At 41.2% G+C, this 27,373-nt stretch overlaps 1 protein-coding gene across 6 annotated transcripts in view; it reads right to left on the reverse strand.

Moving 5' to 3' along the window:
* Positions 1-27,373, reverse strand: part of CIC (capicua transcriptional repressor) — a 368,710-nt gene that overhangs the window by 335,961 nt on the left and 5,376 nt on the right. For all 6 annotated transcript variants that reach the window (XM_053690941.1, XM_053690940.1, XM_053690944.1 and 3 more), the window contains exon 2: positions 21,220-24,067. In XM_053690941.1, the coding sequence (XP_053546916.1) occupies positions 21,220-24,037 (2,818 nt within the window). In that variant the 5' untranslated portion in view covers positions 24,038-24,067. The remainder of the gene's footprint in view (positions 1-21,219; positions 24,068-27,373) is intronic.

The raw sequence follows: 27,373 nt of genomic DNA on the forward strand, positions 1-27,373 counted from the left end.
ATTTTCTTAAGGTAACCTTCTAATTTTTTATCCATTGGATCCGAAAAGGCACAGCTATCCTCCACCGGGATAGTGGTACGCTTAGCTAAAGTAGAAACTGCTCCCTCCACCTTAGGGACCGTCTGCCATAAGTCCCGTGTAGTGGCGTCTATTGGAAACATCTTCCTAAATATAGGAGGTGGGGAAAATGGCACACCGGGTCTATCCCACTCCTTGCTAATAATTTCAGTAAGCCTTTTAGGTATAGGAAAAACGTCAGTACACACTGGTAACGCATAGTATCTATCCAGCCTACACAATTTCTCTGGAATTGCCACTGTGTTACAGTCATTCAGAGCAGCTAAAACCTCCCCAAGCAATACACTGAGGTTCTCAAGCTTAAATTTAAAATTAGAGATCTCTGAATCCGGTTTCCCTGGATCAGATCCGTCACCCTCAGAATGAAGCTCTCCGTCCTCATGTTCTGCAAACTGTGACGCAGTATCAGACATGGCTCTTACAGCACCAGCACGCTCCGCATTTCTCCTAATCCCAGAGCTATCGCGCTTGCCTCTCAATTCTGGCAATCTGGATAATACTTCTGACAGGGTATTATTCATGATTGTAGCCATGTCCTGTAAAGTAATTGCTATGCAGAAATATATGTCAGCCATGTGGAAAAATTCATGCCCCAATAAGTTTTATCACCAATGTACCTCACAAAAACGATTAAACATGCCAGCAAACGTTTTAAACATCCTTTTTCTAAAGAGTATGTATCTCTATTGATAAGCCTGATACCAGTCCTTCTACTGCATTTTAAGGCTTATTACATTACTTCAGTATTAGTAGCATTTTCTTAGATTCCATTCCTTAGAAAATTACTTTACTGCATATACATTAATCAGCCTGATACCAGTCGCTTTCACTGCATTTAAGGCTGTACTTACATTACATCGGTATCAGCAGTATTTTCTTAGTCAATTCCATCCCTTAGAAAAATATTTTACTGCACATACCTTATTTGCAGGAGACCCCGCATGCTATTCCCTTTCTGAAGTTACCCCACTCCTCAGAATGTGCGAGAACAGCCAGTGGATCTTAGTTACTTCTGCTAAGATCATAGAAAACGCAGGCAGATTCTTCTTCCAAATACTGCCTGAGAAAAAAAAACAGCACACTCTGGTGCCATTTAAAAATAACAAACTTTTGATTGAAGAAATAATTAAGTATAAAATACCACTCTCCTCTCACGACCTCCTTCTATGTTGAGGGTTGCAAGAGAATGACTGGGTATGACATGTGAGGGGAGGAGCTATATAGCAGCTCTGCTTTGGGTGATCCTCTTGCAACTTCCTGTTGGGAAGGGAATATATCCCATAAGTAATGGATGACCCGTGGACTGAATACACTTAACAAGAGAAATAACCACATCATCAAAAGAACAAGTCTGACACTAATATCATTATGGAATAAAACCGCATCTATATCAATTTAAACCCAGCAGAATCTAGAATATCCTACCCAAGTAAGCAAAGCACAGTCAAAACTAGCAAAGCATGGTCTTCATGGGAGAGTATCAGTCCACTTCTTTGTCAAAAAGCATTTAATATGGTCTAAACAATACAAAACATCACAGCCGAGGGCTGAAAAAACATCCTGTTAACTAATCATAATTTGATATGTTTTTAGTATTAATCACAGTTTATTTGAGAAGGTGGCACCATGAAAGGCTAACACCACACAGTGTGTAAAACCTACAATTAAATATAGTGCAGGAAATATTCATGTGTGTGGATGATTTGCCTAATCTGGAGTGGGTTATTTGCAAATGATCAATCCCACTTTGACTAAAGAAAACTAATACTCTATTCTGCAGATACATCACCCCCTCCCTTCTGATTTAAACGTTGTCACGGATACCAGGCTGCAGGGGTTAAACCCCTACCTCTACCCCTTTCCCTGTTTCTCAGCAGTTTTGGGCTCCTCAGAGCAACCGCGATTTCCCAGAGCTTTGGTCTCCCTTGTTTTCATCGGTCCACCTGATCTTGAAAGAGCTGATCTCTGACCGATCTATCCCTCTCCGGCCGGGCTCCTGGAACTACCGGCCAGCCCCCGCACCCAACACCCTCCAGGACACTTTACATCCGGCCACTTCGAAGGCCCCTTGCCCAAAGCTCTCTTGGGGATTGGTGGCCAATCGCCAGAGGTGAGTTCCATTGGGAACAGGGGTTTCCGAGCCCTATTCAACAGACCGCCCTTAAGGTAGCCGGCCCCATGGAACCGCCGACCACTTTAGCTCAGATCCCCGGGCCCCTTCATTCCAGGTCACTCCCGCAGTCCTTTGTCCCAGAGCTCTGCTCTCTGGGGAATTACTACCTCTGGGGAAGGACGAGATGTGGGGTGATTTACAGGGGGAGCTCTCTCAGGAACCGGGGGTTTCGGACATCATTACCCCCTCTTACAATGGCCTGCTATGTTCGATAAGCTATAACGCCGACCCCCAGCCATGGATCAAGGCGCTTTTTTGGACCAAAGTAGTTGGGGGCCCAGGGATTTCCAACAACACCCTGGAAGGGCAGCCACTCCCCCAGGATCCCCCTCGAATACCTCATCCTTGTACCGCTGGACACTGGGGAATAATGAACACAATGGAGGCACCAGCCTGTCTGGAGGGGCGGGAATGGCGGAAGATGTGAGAGTTAGATAAGGCTTGTTATCAAGATAAGATTTTGTATAAATGTTGTGTGTTTTTACCAATAAGGTTTATATTGTGTTTTCACCTGAATAACGGATAACGACCACAGCAGTAGCCGGCCCAGTACCGCCTTCACCCAGGGGACTACCATGTCAGATCTACAGAAACAGATCCAGAGGCGACTGGACCTTTATGGATCTAACCCACCTGAGGAGATTAGTGGCTTCGGCAATGACCCAAGTAACAAAGTGCACTTGATGGAGCTACAGAAGTCCATGGAGGGGGAGTAGTGCAGGATCCCTTGGCTTCCCCTACCAGACCCAAGAAGCTACCCTATGCGGCCTTCCGGGCTTTCCAGGATGATTGGGCGGAGGAGATTGACAGCTACCTACAGCTCTTTGAGACTCAGTGTCGGTTGCAGGGGGCTGCTGATGCCGACCGAGTCACCATCCTGCTCCCGAAACTGTCTGGCAGGGCTTTAGAGTCCTTACACACTATCTCCCCCAAAGGCCAACCCAAGTACGACCGGGTAAGGGAGCGCATCCTTGCCCACTATGGACTCATGCTGGAGGCACATCGGCTCATCTGGGTCAATGAGCAGGTGGCCCAGGGATTAAGGGACATTGGAGCCACCGCCTCCCTCATCCAACCTCACCTAGTCCGCCCTCCGGCCGAACAGGAAGAACCCTTGCTGTTTGGGTAGATGGAGGTGCCGTATTAGAGGTTCTCACCGCCTGGGTACACCTGAACTGGGAAGCTGGCACCCGTGATGTGGCGGTGGGCATCAAGCAACAGCTCCCAGCCGAGGTCCTATTGAATAACTCCCCGGATACCTGCTCAGTGACCACCCGCCAGCAGGCCAGATGCCAAGCCATCACACCGACTCCGGGGACCCAGGTGAGACATTCTGCTACCTTACATCAACCTTTCACCCCGACTTCCCCCCTAGCCCCCGACCGACCCTCCTGTGCGTCCCCCTCCAACTTTGCCCAGGAGACCCTGAACGACCCAACCTTAGCCCCCTACACAGATTGGGTGGGTACAGCCCCCCGGGAAGTGCGGTTCCAATGGGAAAGGGGGCTCCTCTGAGAGGAGAAAGGGACCGGTGCCCAAGAGTCAGTTGGTTGCACCGAAGAAGTTTTCCTAAAGGCTCGCGCAGAAACAGGGTCATCAAGCTCCATTCAGAGCTTGATAATTTGGCTCCTAAGTGTTAAATCTATGACTTTTTATTTTACACTACTGCATTGAGTGGTCCTTTAAAGCTGTAGCAGTAAATCTAACGAAGAGTAAGGAGTGCCAATTTACACAACTTTCCCCCAAAATCACCAGACCTCAGCACCATTGAATGACTTTGCAAACATTTTTTTTTAAAAAAGGCAACACACACTGACACATCTCTAGACACTCTCTGGAATAATAAGGCAAACGGTGGTCATACTAAATATTGAGCATTTTGAAAAAAAATACTGTTTATTTTGTTAAATTAGTATTTCGGAAATGCTGAAATAAAAGCAGATTGTGGTAGTGGACTCAGACTTTTGGACCCTACTGTATACACAGATTCACTCCGAAGCTCTCTTGGGTATGAGAAAGGGGTGTTTGATCTTTAAATGCTGTTACCAATATGTACTATTAGTAGATCAATAAAATGTTCTATTTGGAACTCCAGTGAATGTATTTGTAAAAGGAAGCAAAATAATGACTGCATATTGCAAACTTTAAAGTTCATTCATTTGTTTATGTGGTATTGTATTTTGAGTTTAAAGTAATTAGTTTATGAGGTGTAGCATTTTGTGCTTTTTTTAAAAAAATAAAAAAAAAATAAGAGTCTCTGAACCAAAATGATACTGTAAATCTGAACCTTTAGGGATAATGGAAGACTACAGTTGAGGAATTCTGGTATAATAAATAAGAAAATTATACTCTAATTAGATAAAAAAAACCTTGACCAAAGGCCTAATTAATAAAGTTAAAAATAAGATAGAGAAAATTAAAAAATACTAACTTATGTAGGTCTCCTAATGGCTTAATAATTTGTAAAAAATTACACAAGAGCAAGAAAATTCAGTGGGTGTAACCAAACAACACGTGACTTCATTATAACAATGTCCTGCTGAAGATGCAAACAGACAGGGGAAGTTTTATTAAAAAAAAAAAAAAAAAAAAAAAAACGGAAAGAATAAAAAGAGTGTTAGGTATATGAGCCAATAAATCTAATTAAAGCACAAATACAACACTATGACCTAGTTTCTATTGCTGTTGCAAACTGGTGTTCGCACCAGTTTACAATAGCAATGAAAACTAGGCCTATGTACCCTGCATATTCACAACAAAACAATAAAAAACAAGTTGTATTTGGAGTAATAAAACTTGTGTTACTCACATTACTTTAAATTAATGAGAACCCCCATATGTACAACAGACTGCTATCGATATATAGAAAAACTGTTTTGTATCTCTCCCTACAGGTACATGCTGACTAAATGTTTTCTTCCACTTTTAATGATCCATAAACTGGGTATAAAGTTTAAATGATATCACCCTGCATAACCACTGACAGACATGGAGCCTCTTATATTTAGCCACTGATAAGGACTTGCGGATCCGGCAAGATTTGTAGCTAAAATCATCTAAAAAAAAAAAAAAAAAAAGTCACTATTGGCTCACACAAAACTGAAGTAAAATGCTTTCCCAAGGGTATCTTACTGCAAAGAGACCATATGCTATCTAGTCTAGCACCTCCCTTGCATGTTGTGGCTGCAGTCAAGTGGCTTATTAATTAAATATTTGGTGGATTTTCCTTGTTCCCTGCACCTACTGACATGACATTACTACATTGCAGGCGAAAACCCCAGACTTTTAGATTTCCCTAGTCTCAAACTCAAAGAGCTTAGTGCACATGGTTGTTATGGTGCTAACTGCATGCTTTATCCCTTTCTCCCCCACAATGGTATGTTTGCAACACATCCAATCATCCATTATACCCAAGCTACTTAAACCACTGTAAGTACCTGCAGTGTTGTAATGAACAGCCAAGGGAAAGCCCTACATAATGTATATCCTACTAGAAAAAAGGTGCAAACGTAGAGGACACTGGTCTATATACACCGGTATAGCGGATGCAGAAAACACTCTAATCAAGAGAGACAACAATGAAATCCCAGGAGGGGAAATAAAGAGGCGTGCTGAACAGTGGAACCGGCTACAGTGTACTAGCCACTGTTAAGTGCTAGCCTGCTGATTTGCACCGGTCACAGTATGGTGCCAACATTTCTGGTAAGCACAACCATTACTACTACATCTCTGATTTTTTGAGACAGGATTACACTATGAGGCGCCCTCTTTTTGTCTTTGTTTTCTAATCAAGAGAGATTGGACCAGGGACTACAATAACCACAATATGGTGCAAAGTCGCAAATAACAACAGTGCAAAAAATACAGCAAGTTGATCTCGGCATCAATAGATTAAAGAGATATGAAACCCAAAAATTCTCTTTTGCGATTCAGATGCCGTTTCAAACGACTTTCAAATTTACTTCCATTCATTTTTCGTTCACTTGGTATCTTTTCTTGAAAGGCAGGGATGTAACCTCAGGCGCTTGCCCAATATATGAAGCACTATATGGCAGCCGTTTTGCAAGAGCACTAGATGGCAGCACTATTTGTTGCATTGTAGTGCTACCACACCTACCTAGGTATCGCTTCAAAAAAGAAGACCAAAATTTGATAATAGGAGTAAATTGGAAAGTTGTTTTTTTTTTTTAAACTGTATGCTCTGTCTGAATCACAAAAAGAAAATTTTTGGGTTTCATATCCCTTTAACACAAAACTCTTATTTCAACAGTTAAAAAGGCCACACATGGTAGATTGCGTCAGCAATCAGAAGAATTAAGCACTGACACAGACCAATAGATATTAGCAAACTGACTCACTATTTAAAAGAAAATAAATATGTTCAGAGCGCCTCAAAATGGGCTAAGTGTTGTACAATGTATAGAGTGTGTGTTTGGAAATATTTTAATTGTAGATCTAGTAATTTACACAAGAATAAAACATGCCACAATGGGTACAGTGGTAATAAATGACAATAAACACAATAAGATGTGGATCCACTCTTGTACAAATTGAATATTAAATATATCTATATAAAAACACTGAATAATGAATTTGTAGAGGCAATGATAGAACCTCCAATGAAAATATAAGAAAATTAACAATGTCTGAAAGAAATCAATCCAAAGTGTGGATTTAAAAAATAAATACAATAAAGTCAAATGTATGGATTGCTGATATCGACTAGGAAGAGGATACTGTAAGAGATATTGTGTACCAGTGTTAGTGGTGATAATGTGTACAAAATTATAAGATTGGTCAAAAGAGGGTGAAAAAATATCCTTTGTGATTGCAAATATAAAGAAAACAAACTGTGTCAACTTGCATTTTCAAAAATGAAAAAATGTGAAAAATTAAAAAAAAAAAATTAAAAAATTCTCAATTCTCAAGAAAGGCCTAGAGGAGGCCGAAACGCGTTGACCACAGCTGGTAAGCACTATTCTGATTTTATATAGGTTTTTAGTACCATCTACACTATTGTTGTTTTTATTTGCTTTTAGGTTTATTTAATTTTTTTGAATTGGAGTTTCTCCCAACCACTAAGGGTTCTCACCATCAGGAACAGGAACCCCAGCCCATCAATTGGGTTTTACGTAAAAGACCGTTGACTTTATTCTCACCATCAGGAACTTCAGATGGACTCTCACCACTAGGAAAATAAGGTTTCCTTTTCTACACATTATTAACTTTTGATTTCTATTTGGATCTTCACAGTTAGACTTTTATAGGATATTGTTTGTTGGATTACAATCACTGACTTTGTTCTCTTTTTTCCTTTTTTTTTTCTTTTTTGGGGTCACTGACTTAGTTCTTTTTTTTTCATTTTTTGCGCAACATTTTTTTTTTAATTTTTCCTTTGCAATTTTTTTAATTTTTCACATAATTTTTTCATCCAGTTTCATCCACATACTTTAGATAGTAAAAGTCACATTCAAATAGGTTTTGATTTGAAAGTGGCATAACAATTCATTTGATTACTTTTGCAAGTCACATAACTCTAGAACCCATCACCCAAGGCCATAAAATCACATAATTAGCAACTTTTAGATCAATGTATATGTATATGGATTACCCTTAACACATAATTAAGTATCCAACATGGATTAAATCTTAGTTACTAAACGCTTTTACGAAAATTCCTTCTGAACCCAATACCCTTTAACAACTACTTAACGCCTCAGCTTTATTAAAGGGACATTAAACCCAAAAATTTTCTTTCATAATTTAGAAAGAGCATGCAGTTTTAAACAACTTTCTAATTTACTTCTGTTATCTAAACTGCTTCCTTCTCTTGATATCATTTGCTGAAAAGCATATCTAGATAGGCTCAGAAGCTGCTGAATGGTGGGTGCACATAGATACCTCATGTGATTGGCTAACCCATGTGCATTGCCATTTCTTAAACAAAGGATATCTAAAGAATGAAGCAAATTAGATTATAGAAGTAAATTGGAATGTTGTTTAAAATGTTGTTTCTTCAACCACTCCATCTACTTACAAACCATGGGAACAGCCATGGGCACCAAAATGGCACCACAGTACGCAAACCTCTTCATGGCTGACTTAGAACAGAGATTCCTAGCCACTCACCCTCACAAACCCTTCAAATACTTTCGATACATAGATGATATTTTCATCATATGGACAGAAGGAGAAAAAAACCTTGAACATTTTCATAAATCATTTAATCTATTTCATGCATCAATCAAGCTTAAAATGAACTTTTCTAGAGACTGTGTCAGCTTCCTGGATACAACAATATCCATCACAAATGGCAAACTGCACTCATCTGTATACATGAAACCAACAGATAGATGCAGCCAATTCCACAGCTCCAGCTCCCACCCCAATCACATTAAAAAAATCCATAATCTACAGTCAGGCTACAAGATACCACAGAATCTGCTCAGATACCAAGGACCGTGACAAACACCTCATCACACTGTCCCAATCATTCAGAGAAAAAGGTTACAAAACAAGGATTATAAATAAAAATTTTTAACTCTGAACACTTACTACAATACAGGGAGAAGAAAAACATATCACATATCCCACTAGTAGTCAAATACAACCCTGCTGTGGAAGGGATACGAAAAATCATAAAAGACTTACAACCACTACTCCTAGAGGATCCCACACTCAAAAAAATCTTTCCAAAACCCCCAATCCGGGCATACAGACAACCACCTAACCTAAAGCAGAAACTGGTACATAGGAAGCTACCCCTTGAGAAAAAGTAAATTTATGCTTACCTGATAAATTAATTTCTTCTATGGTACGACGAGTCCACGGATTCATCCTTTACATGTGGGATATTATCCTCCTGCTAACAGGAAGTGGCAAAGAGCACCACAGCAGAGCTGTCTATATAGCTTCTCCCTTAGCTCCACCCCCCAGTCATTCGACCGAAGGTACAGGAAGAAAAAGGAGAAACTAAAAAGGTGCAGAGGTGACTGAAGTTTAAAATAAAAAAATATAATCTGTCTTAAAATGACAGGGCGGGCCGTGGACTTGTCGTTCCATAGAAGAAATTAATTTATCAGGTAAGCATAAATTTACTTTTCTTCTATAAGGTGCGACGAGTCCACAGATTCATCCTTTACTTGTGGGATACAATACCAAAGCTACAGGACACGGATGAACGGGAGGGACAAGACAGATGGCTAAACAGAAGGCACCACTGCTTCTCCCAAAAATAGCCTCCGAAGAAACAAAAGTATCAAATTTGTAAAAGGTATGAAGCGAAGACCAAGTCACAGCCTTAAAAATATGTTCAACATCATTTTTAAAAGCCCATGTGGAAGCCACCGCTCTACTAGAGTGAGCTGTAATTCTTTCAGGAGGCTGCTGTCCAGCAGACTCGTATACCAAACGGATGATGCTTTTGATTTTGATGTTGAAAAGGACCCTGTTCCAGCAGATTCCTGCGACAGGGTAACCTCCATGGCGGAGAGAATGACATCCCCACTAGATCCGCAAACCACGTCCTCCGGGCCACGAAGAAGCAATCAGGGTGGCCGAAGCTTGCTCCTGCTTGATGCGTGCCACTACACGAGGTAAAAGTGGTAACAGTGGAAAAACGTAAGTTAGGCTGAATCTCCAAGGCACCCCTCGACCCGTTTTGGGGTAGCTTGCAATTGAGTCTGGACGCCATGAGATCTATCGCCGGCGTTCCCCATCTGAGATAAATTTCCCCAAGCACTTCGGGGTGAAGAGACCATTCCCCCGGATGGAAGGATTGCCTGCTGAGAAAGTCCGCTTCCCAGTTGTCCACACCTGGAATGTGGATCGCTGAGAGAGAGTAGCTGTGGAACTCCGCGACACCTCCCTCCTCAATGGTAGGGAGCTCCTCGTTCCCCCCCCCCCCGGTGGTTGATGTAAGCCGAGGTAATGTTGTCGGTCTGGAATCTAATGAAGCTGAACGACCCCAGAAGAGGCCATGCCCTTAGAGCATTGTAGATTGCTTGAAGTTCCAGAATATTTATCGGAAGGAGAGACTCCTCCCGGGTCCATTTTCCTTGTGCCAAGTTGGCACCCCAAACAGCTTCCCACCCTGCCAGACTCGCGTCCGTGGTCACAATCTCCCAGGACGGTCACAGGAAGGATGTCCCCAGGGACAGATGCTCCGGATGGATCCACCAAAATAGGGAGTCCCTGGTCCGAGCATCCATGGATATCCGCTGTAATAGATCTGAATGATCGCCGTTCCACTGTCTCAACATGCACAATTGAAGAGGTCTGAGATGAAACCTGGCGAAAGGGATGACGTCTATGCTGGAAACCATGAGCCCAATCATCTCCATACACTGCACCACCGAAGGGCAAGACATGTGGACGCAATCTTCCTGCAGCGTTGATCTGTGAGAAATATTTTCATGGACATAGAGTCTATTATCGTGCCCAGGAACTCCACCCTGTTGTAGGGAACTCTTTCCTGAGTTGATCTTCCAACTGTGAGATTGGAGCAATAAAAGAAGAGCCCTCGAATGATCCTCTGTGAGGCTGAACGACGGCTCCTGGACTAGGATGTCGTCCAAATATGGCGCCACAGCAATGCCCCTGGATCTGGCCACTGCAAGAAGTGCCCCCAGAACCTTCGTGAAGACTCTCGGGGCCGTCGCCAGGCCAAAGGGAAGGGCCACAAACTGGAAATGTTGGTTCAGAAACACAAATCTTAGGAATTTGAAGTTGTCTCTGTGAATTGGAAAAAGAAGGTAAGCATCCTTCAAGTCTATTGTCGTCATGAACTGCCCCTCTTGAACTAGGGGCAGAATAGACCTGATCGTTTCCATTTTGAACGATGGAACAGCCAGAAACTTGTTTAAACACTTTAGGTCCAGAATCATGCAGAACGTGCCCTCCTTCTTTGGAACCACAAAAAGATTTGAATAGTACCCTAGACCCCTTTCTGCTTGGAGTACTGGTACGATAACACCTAGAGAGGAGAGATACATTACACATTCTAGAAAGCCCGCTCTCTTCTCCGGTCTTGAAGACAGGTTTGACAGGAGGAATCTGCCCCTGGGAGGATGGGACCTGAATCCTATCCTGTAACACTGGGCGACAACCTCCAGAACCCAAGGGTCCTGAACGCCCTGCAACCAGGCTTCGGAAAAGAGACAATCTGCCCCCTACTTGATCCGGGGACCAGAAAGGGGTCCGCCCCTTCATGCTGTTCTCGGCAGGCTTCTTGTTCTGCTTGGACTTGTTCCAAGACTGAGCAGGCTTCCAAGTTCCCTTGGACTGATCTGCATTCACGGCAGGCTGCTGGAGCTGGGCCTTGTCTGCACGAAAGGGACAAAAAGTAGATCCTTTAGGCTTAGCCTTTTTATCCTGCGGTAGGAAAGCTCCCTTGCCTCCCGTAACCGTGGATATGATCGAATCCAATCCTGAACCAAACAGAATCTTTCCTTGAAAAGGCAGGGACAACAGCCTCAACTTAGAGGTCATGTCCACAGACCAATACTTAAGTCACAGAACCCTGCAAGCTAAAACGGAGAATCCTGAAACCTTTGCGTTCAGGTGAATAATGTGCATATTGGCGACCTTCAACGCCTTAATCTTATTCTGTATCTCGTCAATGGAAAGTCTCCCTCTCGAGCATATCACACTGGGATTCACACCAATATGTTGCAGCCTCGGCAACCGCGGCTACAGCCGCTGCCGGTTGAAAAACAAACCCGTGTGTTGAAACATTTTCCTTAAGATGTTTTCTAACTTCTTATCCATGGGCTCTTTAAACGACGAACTATCCTCTGGAGGAATAGTTGTCCGCTTCGCGAACATAAAGATGGCAACATCCACCTTAAGGACAGTCCCCCACAGCTCGAGCTGAGAGTCCAGGATGGGGGAACAGTTTCTTAAAGGAAGAAGGGGAAGGAAGAACCTAATCGCTCCCATTCATTTTTAATAATATTAGCCATCTTAACAGGAACCGGGAAGGCCTGAAGCACCACCCTGTCCTCGTATACCTTATCAAGCTTAGGAATCGAAGGTTGCTCCGGAAGCTTTGGTTCTGGGACCTCAGAGTAGCAAGCACTTGCTTCAGCAAAAAGCACAGATTCTCCATCCTAAACCTAAAGTCAGGTTCCTCCGCAGCTGGAGGATGAGATGACACGGACTCCGACCCAGAAGGAGCCTCCTCCGAAGAGTCGGAGCGGGCTTCGTCATCGTTATAACGCCTCTGATATTTCCATAGGCGTAGACAACCCCTGGGCTGGGCCGCCATGATACGCCCTACGCTTGCGCTTAGCAAAACGTGGTAAGGCATGGATCACTTTCGATAACGCCGTTAGCAGTTGATCCGCAAAATCTAATGGCCAACGAATCTCTACCATAGGAGTAATAGTTGGACCCTGGGGCGCTGCATGTGTATTCAGAGATGAATGCAGGGAACGCACCTCACGGGACGGGGAGCCCTCAGAGGTGGACGGCTCAGTAGTACTAGCATCCCTTTAGCTTTAGATGTCGCAACCTTATCAAGGCATGTGGAACATAGTTGAGCAGGCTAATCTACAAGAACCTCCTCACAATAAACACAGGAATGAGACTTTGTTGAAGAGGGAGTACCCTCTAACGTGTCAGAGTCCTCCATAGCTTGCACTTTTATTATGGACTAGACTAGCTTAAAAAAAACAGTCACCTTTTATACCTCCAATGGCCAGGGCAATGGCAGAGGAAGTGAAAACTCACACCCGGTCACCTGGGATGCCTCACAGGACCGCCCCTGTACCAAGGAGAAAACGTGCCAAAATCGGCCTAACAAATACTCCCGGAAGTCAACCTGAAGTTCCACCAATGCCAGAGCCACATCTCGCACATAATGCAGCAATCACACAATAAACAATATTATGTACAAACCCCCCTGTTCAATAATCCCCTCACTAGGAATATTAACCCTTGATTCCATAAGATAAAAGGCGCCACATTGTGACCCTGTCTTCTGTGTTATCATTAAGTATAAAAAAATGAAACAATCTTACCAGAATCAATGCCGTGGAACAGAATCACGGCCCTTTAAGTGTGACAGGTAGAAGCATTGCTCCTGACATGGACTTGAGTGCAGAAAGAAGGCAGCGGAACTCGTTAACGCTGATTGCTTGTGGAGCTGTTAATATGAGTCAGGATGGTTTCGCAGAAAGACTCTACCCGCATCTACCCTCCATAAGAGACTACTACGAATCCTCTGCACTTCTCTGCCATCCTCCTGTGACGAAAGTAAAAGAATGACTAGGGGGATGAGGGGAGTGGGGGAGGTATTTAAGCCTTTGGCTGGGGTGTCTTTGCCTCCTCCTGGTGGCCAGGTTCTTATTTCCCAAAAGTAATGAATGAAGCCGTGGACTCTCCTCCCCTTTAGATGGAAAACTTGCAGGCATGGAGAATCAACTTATTTTTCTAAACACTTTATTGTAAAACTAGTCTATATCCTTAACATAAATAGTAGTGAACGTCACTTAAAGAGACAAGATTCCGATAGAGTATACAATTTAAAAAAAAAAAAAAAAAAAAAAAAAAAAAAAACTTTCCACAGATCCCAAAGTAAAAATTGCCTCACAATACTGAAGAGGCTTCTAGCACACATGCGGTGTTAGATAAGGGGATGATGCAAACATATAAAACTGCACTTTATAAAGTGGGTCATAAAAGTGCAAAAAGAAAATCCTGTAATGTGTTGAGCCGTTTATTATTGCACCACCACCTACATACAACTATGTTTTTAATCCCTGCAAAGGAGGTTAAGCACATAGTTTAAATCAGTTTCAGAGCAGAAATGCACGACTGGGCCCTAGTTGAACAAGTAGAGTATTTCTTCTCGTGTACCTACCTAGGTATACTTTTCAATAAAGGATACAGAGAAAACAAAGTAAATTAGATAACAGAAGTCAATCAATAATGCCCTGAAAACGGCATGCTCTGTCTAAACCACAAACATAGTTGTTAAAAAATAGGGTCTCTTAAGGTTTTCATTTTTTAAGGAATATAAAGGCATGTTCACCAAGAGATTTATGGAAATTAAATTGTAAATGGCAGGAAGTGTACATTTGTGCACAAATGATACGGATGATCTAGCATATTTACATTAAAGGGACAGTAAAGTCAAAATTAAACTCATGATTCAGATAGGGCATGCAATTTTAAACAACTTTCCTATTTACATTTATCATCAAATTTGCTTTGTGCTCTTGGTATTCTTTGTTGAAAGCTAAACATAGGTAGGCTCATATGCTAATTTCTAAGCCCTTGAAGTCCGCCTCTTATCTCAGGGGATTTTGCCAGTTTTTTATAGCTAGAGGGCATTAGTTCATGTCTGCCATATAGATAACATGGTGCTCATGCCCGTGGCGTTACCTAGGAGTCCGCACTCATTGGCTAAAATGCAAGTCTGTCAAAAGAACTGAGAGATAAGGGTGCAGTCTAAAGATATTAAATGTTTATAATAATATAACCGTGTTGGTTATGCAAAACTGGGGAATGGGTAATAAAGTGATTATCTATTTTTTAAAACAATAACAATTTTATGGTAGACTGTCCCTTTAAAAAAAAAACTCATTAAGACAGACTATGCCATTTTAAGCAAATTTCCAATTTACTTCTTTCTCTTTGCATCCTTTGCTGAAAAGTATTCCTAGGTAGGATCAGCTGTAGCAATGCTTAACTGGGAGCTATTTGCTCATTGGTGGCTGAACCTATTTGCCTCTTATCATTGGCTCACCCAGATGTGGCCAGTAAACTCCCAGTAGTGCATTGCTGCTCCTTCAACAAAAGATAAGAGAATGAAGTAAATTAGACAATAAAATGGTGAAAGTTGTTAATCTATATAAATAATAAATGGGGGGGGGGAATTGGGTTTCATCTTCCTTTAACACAGCACTGTTAACTTTTCACAAACATGCCTTACCTTCTAGTCTCCAATAAAATGTAACCAAAATGTAACCAACAAAAAAAAAAAATACATGTTATGTGTTTCATTGTTTACCAATAAATAGTGCAAGTTCTGCATATCAGCCAGTGAGCATTTAACAATATATATATATATATATATATATATATATATATATATATATATATATATATATATATATATCTCAAAGATGATATACTTTAAAATACTAAGCTTTGATTTGCATGCTATGTTTTTAGGGCTCTATGTACTAAGCAGTGTAAGGTGCTCAGGAGTCCTTGCGGGGCCGGTTCGCATATGTGAGCCTTCTTACTGCAATATAAGAAGCACCGGTCATTATACTACGCCACCTCTGAGGTGATGAGGAGAAATCACAGAGAGCTCGCTCGCTTGCTCTTGGTGACTGACAGTCCCTTCTCTTATGCGAATGGTCACGCAAAAGAAGGGGCGGGCTTTATTCGCTCACTTGAGCGTGTAATAATACACAAAGGCAGTGGATTCTGTTCGTCCGCTGCCCGTATGTAGCGAAGGCAAGCGGACAACTTTATCGAGTTGAGGAGCTTGTCCGCTCGCCTTTTAGTACATGGGGACCTTAGTGTTTAAACTTGCCTTTAAATTAGGTCTGTTTTGTAAGACACAGTCTACAACGCTGTAGTTTTAGATTTGAACTTGAAACAGTTCAAGGGCCATAATAGTGAAAAGATTACATACATGCTTTAATTTATGTGCAGCTGAACTGATCAGCAGCACTAGTTGCACAGATGGGCCGTGCAACTAGTCCTGCTAAGTGGGTCAGCTGGCTAATAACTCAGGGTGTATCAGCTAACCCAGGCAGCAGGTAACACTCAGGAACACCAGATGCAGTACCCAGATGGAGGGATAAAAGTAAGGTGCCAACACTTGGCTTACGTAAAACACAAGGTTTATTAAAACTTGCATAAAAACAAAATGTTTCAAGTGATAGGAGGGCATAAACATGTAGCCCCCCTAATGCAACGCGTTTCTCGGCTATAAAATCACTGTTTCCTCAGGCATATAGGCACCTTACTATCTCCTAAACCTTTATACAATGAATAACCAATTAGAACAAAGGATAAAACACACCCCCCTTGGAGGCATGATTAAACACATGTGTGTACAATTAAAGTTTCTTTGTGAAGCAGTACCTAATAACAATCTATGACAACAATTTTAAAAATAAAGTAAGCAAACATACCATATATTCCACTAAGTATAAAGCAGTATCGAGGCTGGTATCCCAATTTAGATATTTTTGAGATAGCTTTTATTTTTGCATAAAACTTAACTTTGTGGATACAACACAATATTACAATCAGATATTGCATATAGGTGTGATTACGGTGCTATACTGTAAGTGTTCCATCAGATTTGAAATATAGGTTATACATTGTAATTGTTATTAGGTACTGTTTCACAAAGAAACTTTAATTGTAGGCATGTGTTTAATCATGCCCCCAAGGGGGTGTGTTTTATCCTTTGTTCTAATTGGTTATCCATTGTATAAAGGTTTAGGAGATAGCAAGGTGCCTATATGCCTGAGGAAACGGCAATTGTATAGCCGAGAAACGTGTTGCATTAGGGGGGCTACATGTTTATGCCCTCCTATTACTTGAAGCTTCTTTTTTTTTTTATGCGAGTTTTAATAAACCTTGTGTTTTACATAAGCCAAGTGTTAGCACCTTACTTTTATCCCTATCGCTCTTTGGGGCGAACTGCATTCAGTACTCCATCTGGGTACTGCATCTGGTGTTCCTGAGTGTTACCTGCTGCCTGGGTTAGCTGATACACCCCGAGTTATTAGCCTGCTACCACAAGCACACAAGGGTGCTTCAGCTAAATGTGAGCATCCATTTGGCTTTCTATTCAGGGTGGGATTTGTTACATATTTGATCTACACATGAGGCGCCCCTTTGTCTTTTGTATCCATGTCTAGAGCCTGATCAAGAGTTATCTGCAAGAAGGAGAGCAGCCCTGTATCTGGAAATTATGCACTAACCGTTTTGTGAGATAAGAATATCTCTGACCTGTCCTCTCATATATTGGACTTGTACTGTAGTTGCGATATTCTATATTACTTTTTATGCATTTGCGATTGATCTGATGCATTTGTTATTGATCTGATGCATTTGTGATTGATTATATGTTATTTATTTTATTTGTTTTAATTTATTTTGTGTGTTTTTTACTTTTAGATGGTCATATATTCATTTATGTAGTAGAGAGCGCCCTCTAGTTTGGTTAATTTTAAGTGGGTCAGCTGCAGTTCCTGCTCGGAACCAGCAGTTCTCTGTGGCTCCCAAGTGGTACTTTAACTATGTATTTTATCCCATTCGCAGGGAATAAACATATAGCATTGTAGGGTCGCTAGTGATCAAATATGTTCTAACAAATAACGGCATTTTCCCCCCCCCCTATAACGCCCCTTTAAAGAGTATAAATAAAAGAACATGGATGCTGCTTCAAACATGCTAAAGTCTATCTGCATAGACACCTATTAGTTTGTTCCTGCACTGGCCTCTAGGGCTCTCTTCATTGTAGTGAATGGAGCTCTTCAGCCTCTGGAACATATCAGACATAAGGGGACAGAGGTCTTACTCTTCAGCACCTTAGTGGTCTGGTGAAAGTAGATTTTTCAAGTTCCTATATATTTTTATTTCCTTTTTTTTTGTCTAGATAAAGACAATTTATATTTTTAACCCTTTGAGTGCTGACAGCTCTGAGCCGTTACAGAGTTTCCCACTCTGGTGCTAATGACGGCTCAGAGCCGTCATTAGCACTCTCCCACCTTAAGGGAGATCTGGAGGCACCCACCCGCTCCTACCAAGGCGATCGGGCCTGCATAGTGACAGGTATCGCTGGGGCTTCACGTGATGCGTGGTGACACAACGCGCAATGACGTGATGACGTCACCACACAACTTTATACTTAAAGGGACAGTTCACCCAAAAAATTTCTCCCCTTTAAATTATTCCCAATGATCCTTTTAACCTGCTAGAGTGTATTAAATTAGTTACAAGTAGCTCCTTTACTCCTATTTCAGCATTTGAAATAGCCGATTTAGCCTGTAGTATCGCCACCTACACTGAACAAAATAATACTGGAGTATAGGCTATTGAATAGCCTAAGTATACACAGCCAGCAGAAGAGATTACACTCTCAGTGGGATGCAGGAAAGTTAAGTAATAAAATGATCATTTTCCATTGTTCTCTCTATGTATTGAGCTTTGGTGTTCCAGCCAAATAAAAGATAAGGAAGCAAGTCTTTTTACACAAACTTAGAACATAATGAGATCTGATATCACCTTTAAGTTCAACCCATTGTAATAGGCTGTGGTTTCAAAACACAAAATCAGCTACTTCATATACACATATAAGCATGAAAATGCAATTTCTCAAATATTTTATACTCTGCAGTTGGTATAACAAGTCATTTAAAATACATTAATGGAAAAACAATTTTACAGTGTACTGTCCCTTTAAAGGCCGCCTCTAATCTGAAAGCATTTAGCAGGGGTTATGCTGCTTAGAAGCCTGCATCTCAGGCATCTAAGCAGCTACAGACCCCCAAGACCCACCATTGGAAAGGTAATCGCCTAACCTTTCCAACAGTGTAAGTCTTGGGGGTAAAAAAAAAAACCTTAAAAAAAAAAAAAAAAATTTAGCACCCACGTGGGAAAGTGCTTAGCACTCAGTGTTAAAGGCCAGTTACCACTAGATCAATGGAGTAGTGTAGTCTACCGTGACCCAACCACAGAACCTCTGACATATTTCCATGGTATCCAGAACCAGTGTCCATGCTCTATTTAAAATCCAGAGCTTCAGAAAGGTTTCTCAAATGCTCATGATAGATATGTATTACCTTTAAATAATGCCTTAAAGGGACATTAAACACAAATATTGGTAGATGAAATGATACATTCAAAGAAAAGATTAGTCTTAGAATAACATGTAGATGTATTTTTTAAAAGCTTTATTAGCGGTTTAAATATTGACAAAATAAGTGTAAAGTTTTCGTTTCTATAAAACAATGGGACCTGCCATGTTATAACTTAGGTTACCTTCTCTGCTTTGGCCAATTAGGGACAGTTATAAATAGGTCAATAGTGTGCAGCCAATGGTAGTGTGGAATTTAAGTGTACTGCACTTCCACTTCTAACAGGAACTAAAAACCTCACAACTTGAAATTTTAGGAAAAGGGGACAAAATAAATAATTAAAGTTTTTTTATATATCCGATTTATAATTTTATATAACTATCCCTTTAAATCATGTATACATAAGAGCAACAGTAGAACATGTTACAACTATTTTTGCATAAAAAAAAGTTATGTAAAAGCTGCTCAAATTTAAACACTCTCTGACAGGGACAAAAGTAGGTTTATCCAGCAGAAAAATATCCATTTAAACCAGGGATGGGGAACCTTGGCACTCCTGATGTTTCAGAACTACGTTACCCATGATGCTTAGACACTTAAGTCCAGTTGAGCATCATGGGAAATGTAGTTCTAAAACATCTGGAGGGTCATGGTTCCCCATCCCTGAAAACGGACATACAATTGCACAGTGAAAATGTCCTAATGTGAACATTTTATTACTGCACAACTGATTGCATATAACTATGTGTTTAACCCCTGCAGCTCCCAGGATCAGCAATGCACTATTAGGACCTAGCTGAACACATCTAGTGATCCTATGGCAAGAGGGGTATTTGTGTAGCCACCAACCAATAGCCAGCCCCCAGCAGTGTAATGCAGCTCCTAAGCCTACCTAGGTATGCTTTTTTAATAAAAGATTACCTGAATACAAAGTAAATTTAATAGAAGTACATTGAAAAGTCTCTTCAAATGACATGCTCAATCAAAACCATGAAAGTTTAATTTTCACTTTCATGTCCAAAAAAAAAAAAAAAGTCCCTTTAATACTTTTAAAAATACTTGTTTAGCTTGGACAAGTTAACTTTTTGTAGTATCACGTCCCTTTAAAGGGACATTAAACACTAAATACATGCTAGATAGAATGATGCATTCAAAGAAAAGATTAGTCCATGAGTAACATGTAGATGTATTTTTTAAAGTTTCATTAGTTGTTTAATAAGTGACAAAATAAGTGTAAAGTTTTAGTGTCTATAAAACACTGGGAGCTGCCATGTTGTAACTTGTGTTACCTTCTCTGTTGTGGCCAATTAGGGACCGTTATAAATAGGTCACTAGAGTGTGCAGCCAATGGTTGTGCTGGATTTAACAGTGTTCTGCACTTCCATTTCTAACAGGAGCTGAAAAGCTAACCATTTCAGAATGGAATTACAGGCAAAGAGGACAAAATAAATAATGAAAGTATATTGCAGAGTTGTTTTATTATATACAATTTATCATTTTATATTACCATCTCAAAGTGTTTAATGTCCCTTTAATGTTTATGTATGGAGAAGATATGCAGTAAAATAAATATGACCTACTCTTCTGCTCTAGAGTACAAGCTTCAAGAAAGAAATTCTAATGGTTATTATTTATTGTTCTATCCTTGTGGCGTTGCTTTTTTTTTTATCTTGTTACCCTGCCCTGATAAACTTACATGCAGTAGTAAGAAAATGATTTAAAACAAACACAGTGTTACTATTTATAGTGTCAGAAAGCATTACTGCAACTTACACGTAGAAGGTTAAACTGTTTTGTACACTGTAGCTGCTGACTGAGAAAGTAAAAAAAAAAAATAAGTGTGTGCGCGTTTGAAAGTGTTTTTTTTATTTTATTTAATTTTTTAAAAACACCTCTCAAACATGCACAGACACACACACATACATAAAAATGCATATAAGAGATTAAAGTAACTCAGATCAACTAGTGTAAAAATTACATACCATAATACAAGTAATCAGGACACCTTTATTAAGAACTTTCAATGGAATTTCTGTGCTGTATCTTCTATAACTCTTGTAGCAAGTCATGTACAGATATCACAATGTATTGAACATTCATACAGAAGGGTTCTTAGATGAAGCCATCTCTTACCTGTGCCTGGCCGCCCCATGATGATCTCCTTCTTGGGTACTGGATGGCTGGCATAGTCACTGGGCACAATAACTGGCAGGAGAGCAGCAGGGGATGGGTGAAAAGCCACAGGTTGGAATGGTGAGGAAACACTGAAAACAGGAGGAGTATGATCATTGGCTCCAGAGGAGGAGCATGTGGTTGGCTCTCCTGTACTTGGTTGTCCAGAAGGCAATGTCCTTGCTGCGTTTTGTATCTGAGTGGCATTAATAGGTACTGGAATCTGAAGTTGGGTTTTCGAAGGGTGTTCCTTGGAACAGACTTTAATCAGGCGTCTTGGACTAACACCTTCTGCTGCTCCACTGACAATACTACGGGACCCCCCTTCTTGTGGCTTCTCCACAAATTTGGATGGAAGGGGAACGTCAGGATTGCGCACAATAACTGGGGAGTCTCTCTGCACTGCAGGCACCCTTCGTACAGACGGGCTCGGATCAGAAGTTAAGCCAGCTGGAGGAGACAAAAGAAGGGATGGGGACGCCTGTTGAGACCGAGAGAACAGTGTAGCAGGGGACACGGAGCGGAATCCAGCTGGAGTTGAAGGGGTTGGGGTGTGAGATACAGAATCAACGCCTGAATCCAAGCTGTCGCTCTTCTGAAAATCAGCAGCAGAACTAGCACTGCCATGATGAGAATCTGGCTTTCTCTTGCTTGGACTCATGGGTACAGTGAATGTAAGATTTGTCTGAAATGATGGCAAAATGCCTGATGGCTGTCTCTCCCTATGGTGGGAATGGTGCAACATTTCTGGGGTCAGTACTGATCCACCCTTAGGAGTACTTGCACTCACATGTCGGCTACGTGCTGCTCGCTGAATAACAGGTGAAGCATTGATAGGGCTAAAATTGGCTGGTCGAAAGCCAAAAAGTGGGGATGGTGAAGGGGAGGGAGTGGGGGAAAAGGGAGACTGATTTGAAACAGGGGAGAAGGAAGGTGTGCCAGAGCGAGAACTGCCAAGAGAAACTAACATATTAGCGGCTTCACACTCATCAAAGTCAAATCGTGAGAGATCAGTTGGTGCCACAAGGCGAGGTCGCGAATCTGTTCTAATACTGCTGACTTCACTGTCTCTGGACGTATCATCCCATTCAAACTCTGCACTTCCTTCCCTGCCCCCACGGCCTTCTGACATGCTCTCCATTTCCTTAGTGCGCATGGACAGGTGCCGAGAGCAGTAACCACGTCTCTGCGACTCCTTCATGCACCCATCTCGGGAACACAGACGTCTCCACTGTTTTCCATTAAATTTCTTACGAATCCCATTAGGGGTACACACCACATCTCCTTTCTTGTACTTTTGTTGTGCAGCCGTCAGTGGAGTTCGAGAACGGGACCCTGGAGTACTGCACTTGTCTAGGGATACACTACTGCAGCTACTCCGGCTTCCTGCATCTGGGCTAAGTAGGGGAGAAGGTTGCTCAGGCAGGCGATTCACTATCATACCAAAAGCAGGAGACTTCGGTGGAGAAAGAATGCAATGCTGAACAGCAGTAAGCTTTTCCTCACTTATGGGCATGCTAAAGCTGATCTTTGACACCTCTGCATCCTCCAGGTGCTTGTGCTCTGAGCCACGGGGAGATCCATGAATCTCAAGGTGGCCACTTGAAGCCTGGTCCAAAGGCAGAGGTGCTACAAGTCTACCAGCTGCTTGTGGCTGTTTCTCCTCTGAAGTATGTGTAACACTGAGAGCTGGTTCTTTACACCAGGGAGAGCGCAGGAGACGAACACAACTATGGGGAACCCAGCCATAGTCATGGTCCCTCCTTCCAGGGCTCTGCTTGAAACAGACCTTATAGGAAAGTGGTTTCTGGATTATCTCCACCACTGTTCCCTGTCGGAACGTTGTATCACCAGAGTGCACACAGGCACAAACAGCAGATCCTACTTCAACACCCCCTGGCTCAGGGATCTGATCAAGAAGAACCATATTTTGTGTGATATCCAGGAATGTAATTGTCTGCTCTCCAGGGAACTGAAGTCCAAACTCTTGATTTCGACGAATATGCTTTACAAGACAGATGTGGAAAGCTTCTCCCCGCATTGCCAATACCCTTTGGAGTTGCTGATGATGTAGGTCAACCTCTGTCCAAGAGCCAGTGGAGGGGTCCAGCTCTGCGTTAACTTTCTCAGACTCTTCTTCCAAGTCTGCTGAGTGTTCACTGGCTGTATCTGTAGAAGAAGATGGGACAGAATGGCACATGTCTTCTGACACACTGACAGGAGGTATTCTCTGCTCTGTACTGCTTTCCTGAACAGCTGCAGGGCCCTCACTGCTACTGGATGAATCATCTGGTCCCTCCTGAGACTCATGGTCCTCTACATATTTCTTTTTTGGAGCTCTGGACTTAAAGGTGGCCGTCTTCCTACTCAGTGGTACCCCCCACCGAGGTGAGTCATAAAGTGCTTTATTTGTTTGGTCATCACTAGAGACCTCCGTGCAAAGTTGGGGTTTCTCACCCTTCTCCTCTACTTGTGGTAGTATAGTCTGTTCTATAACCTGAGTTTCTGGCTCTTGCTCTCGTGCTCGTGTCTCAGTCAGATCTCTACCAGCAGGCTCCACTTTTACCTCCATCCTCCTAGCACCAACAAATGCCATTTGCTGTCTTGAGCCTTCATCAGTTTCAACTCTAACTTCCTCTGCAGCAGCCTCCTCCTCCTCTTGTTCATCTTCTTCCTCCTCCTGTCTCCCTTCCTCCACCTTTCTTTTTAGTTTCTTGCTGCGTGTGGAATTTGAGGCCTTGCTATGTGTGGTACCTGTAGATTTCTTCACTGATTTCATCTTCACGCTTCTCTCTTACAAAGGTTTCAACTGTAGAAGAAAAAAACAAAAAAGATAATTATCAAAACACATAAATCAGAGAGTATAAAGTAAACAAAGGGAAGGGAAATTACTAATTCTCCTGGAAAACCAACTGTTTGTCCACTTTTGACTTTAAAAATGTAATATTTACAACACTGACAGTCACGCGAGTATAACACCTATGCTATGGGAGAGCATTGCATTAATCTAGCAGACACGGACTCATAAAAGCTGCAAACTATTTTAATACAGATTATTATGGTGTGTGATCCAACAGGACATTTTTTTATTAGGGCAGATCGCTTCAAAACACATATCAGCTTGTTTCAATGGGTTATAAGAAATAAAATAGGACTCTCACTGAATCCTGGCAATCCTTTACAATGCTAAATGCACAAAGCCCTTACAATACCTATATTTCCCCAGGCATATTCTAAAAAATAGGTGAATATATTTACAGCCATGTAAGTCTTGTTTTATAACCAATATCAAACCCTGACATTTTTTTTATATCTACCCAACTATATAATGACTACAGACTTGTATAACTATATCCGGGTGCAGAAGAGCAGATACAGACATGTATAAAAACTGCCAAAAGCCCAGAGAAACATGCAAAGACATGTACACCTGCTATCAAGTATACAAGAACATGTACAGACATGTACATATACAGCTATACACAGAGGTCTATATATAAAAAAAAAACAATAATGCAATGGGCTAATTCATGTACAAAAAAAAAAAAAAAACAGGAACATACCACTCGTAAAGATATACGAAACATGCTAAGATACCAAGACAGCTCCACATGCTTTCACTTGCCCACACAAGAACACCCACGCCTTTCACGCTATTGCTCAGTTCCAGTCACTAGACATACTCCCTGCCTTGATGTCTCTAAAGCTGCAGCCCCACTGATGATGAAAATTAACCTTAAACAGGGCGTATTTGGTAGGAAATATGTTTTGCTTCTGGATTTTATCTTTCTTAATTGAATCATAATTAGAGTTTGTAGCGAATTGCGAGATCATCCTGTTAACTGATCTGCATTGTTGTGCAATGTTCTGATAACCTCTTCTTCTCTGACACAGATGTTAAATTCATTTCTAACACATTTCCAACTATGTTGTTTATAGAGGAAAATCCCAAACTCTTCAATTTTGTATGACCGTGTGTAATGACAACTCCCATACCTAAACCAAATTGCATAGCCTTCTTTTCTCTGTTCTCAGTATTGATTTTTCTCAAAGTTCGGGTAAACTCAGGAGCAGTTTGTGTATGCACATAATAAGTAAGTATCCCCAAAAAGGACCTGATTAACAAAATCTCGCAGGCATGGAGAGAAAGCACACACAAAAAATATTTGGGGGCTTATTTGAGCATAATATTGCAATGTGTGTCAATCCTTGAAATCCAGAAACCTGCATATCTATATAAACAAAGTTCTTTGTGGGATCTCACAGTACCAACATGATTTCTTAGATAATCTCGCCAGAAGGCCCCAAAGAGAGTTTGCTCCAGCTATTACATGAACACTAGGAAATGGCATTTATGTCTTCAGAGGCCCAGAGGCAGAACTTTTTTTCACTTTCTGCGATGAGTTTTGTTTTTATTGAAATTTTTTCTGCAGGTAATTTTGAAATTAAATGTTTAAATTAAGTAGTTATAATAAAGCACCAGCTCAATTGCAATGCATTGATTATCTGGAGCATAAAGCAATATATAATATATTGCATCAGCTTAAAATTGCATTAATTTTTTCAAATATCTATTTAATACATTTTTTGTTCTGTTGCCTTTGGTCTAATCACATAATTATAAGGTAAAAATGTAGTTATAGGTGCAATGCTCATAAGAACAATATTCAGGATTCACAGCTTCGCAGACTGGGAAAGGCTAGGGGCAGGGTTGAAAAAATACTCTGAACTAGACAAATTAATGTGCTGCTGCTGTACAGTGCTGCTCTGTATTTGACTGTTCTCTTCAAACAGCGCTTCATTATGGCTGCACTGCTTTTAAGAAAACTTACTCAGTACAGTGTAGCCAGAGCACTGCACTATTTGAAGAGAACAACTTGATGTGGAGCAGGGCTGTAAAGCAAAAGAGCCAACAGTTACTGCATGTCCCTATTCTTTCTGCAGACATGCTGCATTTTCTGAGATGACATCTCCGATTACACCATGTTCTGCCATGGGGTTCAGAGGTATACTTTTTTTACAACACAAAACAGTGAGTGGCAAGAGTTATCCATGTGGGGTGAGTGCTGAAGAGGATAAATGCCCACCCAGTTTTGGCACATTGCTCACGCTGTCCGACTTTCACCTAATCTGTTCTCCTTTAAACGCTCCCCAAAGACACTTTTATTCAAGGAAGCCTACTCCCAACTCCAAAACAATGAATTCCATGTACCTAATATTTGCCTTAATCTAACTCTGTACTAACATAATTCTCACCTCCTGTTTCTTACCCTCCTACCCTTCTAGATTGTAAGATCCCACAGGAATAGGGTCCTCAATTCCTCCTGTATTTGTTTGAAAAATGTTGTCCTGTCTCTTAAAAATTTTGTATTATTGTTGTGCTTCTTTTGTAGCCATGGACAGTGCTGTTAAGATTAGTTGGCACTTTATAAATAAAGTATAATAAATATAACCCTAATCCTAAGGTCTGTCAATAAACAAGCTCTTAACAAAGGCCCCAGGCAACTCAGTCGGGCGTGTAACCTCTAAATGGAGAGAAGGGAATCCCCTCTTTCAACTCACCTGGTAATTAAATGGTTATAAATTTGCTAACCTGCGACAATTTAATAATCCATTATATGCAAGGTTTGCAAGAGGTGACAGTGCTTAAACTGTGTCTTTTTCTTGACAAAAGATTAAAACCATGGGACTTCAATTCTCAAAGAGAAAGGACATTTCTTAAAAAAAAAAATGTGGGGTAACATGATCCTATAGATCACATTATCAATTCAACAGATGTTCTAGTGCAAAAACTGCATGCTATAATTTGTTCGAACATGCAATTTTTGCACCATTGATGCTGCAACTCTACTTCACAAAAAGGTTAAACACAACAGTTAAAGTCACGTTCAGGAGCCACAGAAAACAGTTACCAAGCAGGAAACAGTTGATGAGCCAATCAGCAGTGACAGTAGCACAACCACAATAATCATTGGCTGTGTTCAGTCTGGCAGTTGCAGTATTTGTGGCTTCAAGTGTGACTTTTATCCATGTGCTTAACCCATTTGTGGAGAGTAAAAACCCTGTTGCAGTGTCTAAAAAAATATAAGAGCATGCAGTTATGCACTAGAATGCC

The sequence above is a fragment of the Bombina bombina genome, chromosome 8 (genome assembly GCF_027579735.1).
Source record: "Bombina bombina isolate aBomBom1 chromosome 8, aBomBom1.pri, whole genome shotgun sequence".
NCBI lineage: Eukaryota > Metazoa > Chordata > Amphibia > Anura > Bombinatoridae > Bombina > Bombina bombina.